This window comes from Alosa sapidissima, chromosome 15 (assembly GCF_018492685.1).
Source record: "Alosa sapidissima isolate fAloSap1 chromosome 15, fAloSap1.pri, whole genome shotgun sequence".
Classification (NCBI taxonomy): domain Eukaryota; kingdom Metazoa; phylum Chordata; class Actinopteri; order Clupeiformes; family Clupeidae; genus Alosa; species Alosa sapidissima.
In genome coordinates, this window is record NC_055971.1 from 25,966,314 (window position 1) to 25,970,921 (window position 4,608).

At 46.9% G+C, this 4,608-nt stretch overlaps 1 protein-coding gene across 2 annotated transcripts in view; it reads left to right on the top strand.

Annotated features, from left to right (window-relative positions):
- The window catches only part of LOC121683533 (uncharacterized protein C14orf132), a 34,735-nt gene extending 30,461 nt beyond the window's left edge, over window positions 1-4,274 (top strand). The window contains exon 2 of one of the 2 annotated variants that reach the window (XR_006022814.1): window positions 2,301-2,432. Coding sequence is in view for 1 of the 2 variants with exons in the window: in XM_042063173.1 (XP_041919107.1) it covers window positions 2,301-2,519 (219 nt within the window). In the remaining variant the exon portion in view is untranslated. Of the gene's footprint in view, window positions 1-2,300 lie in introns of both variants that reach the window. The other variant, XM_042063173.1, reaches the window with a different exon arrangement.
- Window positions 4,275-4,608: the final 334 nt, after the last annotated feature.

Genomic DNA, 4,608 nt, shown 5'->3' on the forward strand with positions numbered 1-4,608 from the left:
TGGGCATTTGTTTTACTTTTTCAATGGTGTATTTGATCTTTGGTTTATAATCTCTGTGACCCATTCATCTACACAGCTCTTAAGATAGCAGCAAAGCTCTGAATTATTCACGGTGAGAATTGTTTTCAAGATAACATTGAAAGCTACTTGGAGGAAAATTACATATATCTGACTGCACAGAACTTAGATTTTTAGGCAATCCGTCCATGATACACATTTCATCCATCAGACTCATGCAGTAAGAATATATGTGTGTGTGTGTGTGTGTGTGTGTGTATGTGTGTGTGTGTGTACAGGGATATGGGAGGCTGGATATGAGCATGCTCTGGAGGAAATCATGAACCAGATGATCATATTCATTCATTTGTTTGCTTCCAAACATCCGCACTGTATATTATGTCTCATAGGAGCAATCTGTGTGTATATGTGTTCATATGTGTGTGTGTGACCGAGCTGGGAGCAAACACCTGATGTGATGCCCGTTACCTCCATTGTGTAAGAGGTCACACAGATGTGTGTGTGTAGTACAGGACGACTCTCAGGAGCATTCACACAGAATTGTGTCGCCAGATGCTCAGAACATAACAGCCTACGCAGGCACAGAGCCAGCTCTGCTAAAGCACCGATACACCATGTCTACGCCAGATCTGGGCCGCATCAGGGCCATATGTGCCATAACTGGATCTTTACCTAGTCAACCACATCTTACCCTGTTTAGCTGCATCTATGCTAAATCAGCTACATCTACACTAAATCCCCAAATCATCCACATTTACTTCAGATCAGCAGCATCTGTACGCTAAATCAGCCGAAAACTCATCAATGCCAGATCTAGGTCACACTTAGACCAGATCTCAACCGGATGTATACGAAATCAGCCACATCTGGGCTATGATGTCCGATGTCAGCCCGGTTCTCTATTGGTATTTCCCCTGGGGGGTTTCCTCTCCCCATCTGCCCAGCCAGGCGTTCATCCACACTGCTGCTCCTGACGTGGTAATGTGGGGTCACCCAGACTCACTTCCCTCCTCATATCCACACTGCTGCTCCTGACGTGGTAATGTGGGGTCAACCCAGACTCCCCCCCCCCCCCCATATGCACTCTGCTATCCCTGTTGTGGTATTGTCCCTTATCCTTATCCCACTCCACTCCTCCTCCTCTTATTGGATGGTTTGTTCCAGAATCCTGGACTCTGAAGGCAGCTTACAGGGCCTTCATGCCACATCGGATAAAATTCTGACCTCCGATAGAGGAAAAATGATTTGAACGCAAAGTCGGGCCGGATTTTTTGCTCGGATACTCATGCGGAAGTCTTGTGCCCCGAGGTATCCAACTTGACGTTACTATCGTATTCTCCAACCACGACGGCCTCCCTTGCAACAACACAAGAGGCGAATTTCACTCTCATTACAAATAGTCAAGGTAATTTATAAATAAATTAACACTACAGATAGAAACACTCAACTTATACTCAACTACAATTAACACTACAGATAGAAACCCTCACCCGAGACATTTTCCGCTTGCTAAACCATAGTAAGCAGTTTTAGTAACTTATATATGCATTTCCTGTATTTGTTTTCTGAGCTGATCTCATGAACACTCTTTTTTTGGAGGTCGGTATTTTTAAAGTCAGGCCCTCTGAGCTTACAAATGGCACAAAGGCGGCATTAATCATACCATAAAGTCATTTTGTCCTGTCAGATGTTATGGATTTTGTTTTAGTTTGGTCCCCATGTTTAAATGTGCACCATGTCAGGATTAGAGTGTGCTTTATTTTCACATCAGATTTAAAAAATGAATGACATTGCTGTAACTCCATCTGTGAAATTGAAAATGTCTGTGTGGCGTTCTGACTGAGTGAGTTACTGAATCAGTGACTGGATGAGTGCAACAAACAAACAACCAACCAAACAAACAAAAAAACAAACAAAGTTGTCAAACTATCAGTACTGCAGTGAAACTTGATTTATCTTAGTACATCCGACCTGTTATCTAGTCAACTCTCTTCCTTACTTTATCAAGTGATGGACTAACTCCTTATCTCTCACACTCCCTGTCTCTCTTACTCTCCCCTCCCCTTCTCTCTCGCTCCCTGTCTCTCTCGCTCTCTCTCTCCCTTCCCCTTCTCTCTCGCTCCCTGTCTCACTCTCTCTCTCTCTCTCTCCCCTCCCCTTCTCTCGCTCCCTGTCTCTCTCTCTCTCTCTCTCTCTCTCTCTCTCCCCTCCCCTTCTCTCTCGCTCCCTGTCTCTCTCTCACACACTCCCTGTCTTTCTCTCTGTTCCTTCCATCTTTCCAGCACTTTCCGGCTGTGAGCGGGGCCTTTATGGATTCCCCATACAATGGCAACGCGTCCCTCCAGACGTCCTCGTCCAACCTCAACGCCAACTTCTCCCGGTCTGTGGAGCAGGAGGAGGAGGGCAAGTACTCCAGCGACGCCATCTGGCTGTGGATCGCCGTCATCGCCACCATCGGCAACATCGTGGTGGTAGCAGTGGTCTGCGCCTGTGCCTTTTAGACCCCGTAGTTCACAAGCACACAGCCGGCACCATCATCTCTCCCCACCACACTTTTTCTCTCCCCCCTTCTCCCGAACATTTGGGTCCTCCGCTGTCCGACTAACCTGCACCCCTTAGGAAACAACTAGAGTTCACCCTCATCTTCTATCATTCCCCCTTAAAGCGGACAACGACAAGGAAGTATAACAGCAATGACTAGACTGAGCTTACAGTAGCTGTGCTTTGGTATACTGTATGGGCAGTTGTCCGGCAATGAGATTCTCTCATTATTGAACTTGTTTGTTTTATTTGCTTGTTTTATTTGTTTGTTTATTGTTGTTGTTGACAATCCCATTAGAATGAGATGAGTTTATAAAAAGGATTAACTCCAAAATGAGCTAGTTTTTTTGTTTAAACCCCTTTCTGGTCGCCATGCTGGCTAGCTCCTTAGGCAAGATCAGATTTTGTAAACACTTCTGATCTGGGAGAGCAGAACAGGGAGATCCAGCCAAAGGATGAAGGAGGACTGAGTTTGTGAGCCAAGACTGTAGTTAGCCTTGGGGTAGGTGTGGCCCGGATGCGGTGCGAATCAGGCCAGTTGCCCTTTCCATGCCTCCTTCCTGTGAACCCAAAGCCGGTGGCCTCGTGCTGTGAGAAACAGCTGAGTGTAGCGTTGCCAGCTCAGGGCGGAGTGTCGCAGCAGCCGTCTGCTGAATCTCAGGCAGTAGCTGGTTCTGACCCAGATAGCTCTGATACTGATCTGCATCAGGCGCTGTTGTCCTTAAGGTCTTTGCACTGAGGGGCCCAGGTTAGGATTGGTTCTGACCCAGAGCAACTCCTGGTTATCCGGCTCGTCCAGCACCGAGCTTCCCAGCATTCATCATGCTTTTGCAGAGCGCTGGAACTCATCGGTCTGTCTGTGTTTGATCAGGCCCCGTTAGAAAAGCCCCTTTTCTCTTCCACAATTAAAGGAAGAGTGAGATCAAAGCAGCCTTGCAGCAGTTTGAGGTGAGCAAAGCCAGCGCCTGCCAAGTGTGTGATCTTCACTTCACTTCACTTTACTTACTAGCCAGAGTTCCACACACTTAAAACATTAAGCCCTGCTGGTATAATTATGACCGTGTTGGAACACATCTGAGGACTCGTGTGTGTGTGTGTGTGTGTGTGTGTGTGTGTGTGTGTGGGTGTGTGTGTGTGTCATTGGAGCACCTCGTGTTTTAGGACACAGAGGCCTCGGAGGTCACAGGTGTCTGTTGTGAGGAGGGAAACAGCAGCACTGGCATGATGTAGGTCAGAGATGGGCTTCTGCACGTGAGCGTCAGCCACTTGATCTCAATCTGTGCGCTCCACAACAGCTACTGTGTGTTCTGGATTACAGATGTGCTTGTTTTTTCAGACTGCAAGGCTCGAGTATATCAAGGATAGAGTACTGAAGCATCATGGAGAAGGAAATGGAGACTTGTAGAGATGCAGAGAAGTGTCCATCACTCTGTAAAAGTAAATAAATAACCTAAAATAAATAAATAATGTGTAGGTCATGTTTCATCTCATGACATATAGCATCAACGATGTCACACAGATTTTTGCAAATTTAGCAAATCTGACATACGGCAGGCAGCCGATGATGCCACCATATGGTCCTGGCGTAGACTTTACATAATCCTAATCACCAGGCTCCACATGAGATTGCTCTTGAACAGCTGTCAATTCAATTAGCTGCTACACGCTGTGCTGTTCTGTCATCCAGCCAGCGCCAAACGTTTCCTCCAAAAATCGTGAAATCCATCCACCACGTGGCTGTCTAGATCCTGGCCACTGCCTTGTCAAAGCATGGTAATCTGACCACGGCAAAGACCGCGCTCTTCATAGAGGAAACACTGTCCTTGCCGGGCTCCTATGCAACCATCAAAGCGGATGCCGCTTATCCACTCAATCAGCACTAACGCGTCCTGCCGCAGCGATGGAGAACGCTTCCTCCTCGCATCATCAGACGCTGTAGTCCAGCATTAGTCAGGAGATGAGCGAGAAGAGACAGTCTGTTATATACAACCCCAGTCCACTCCTCCCAGGGACATTACGTCGTGTATTTAAAAAAAAAAAAAACGTTTA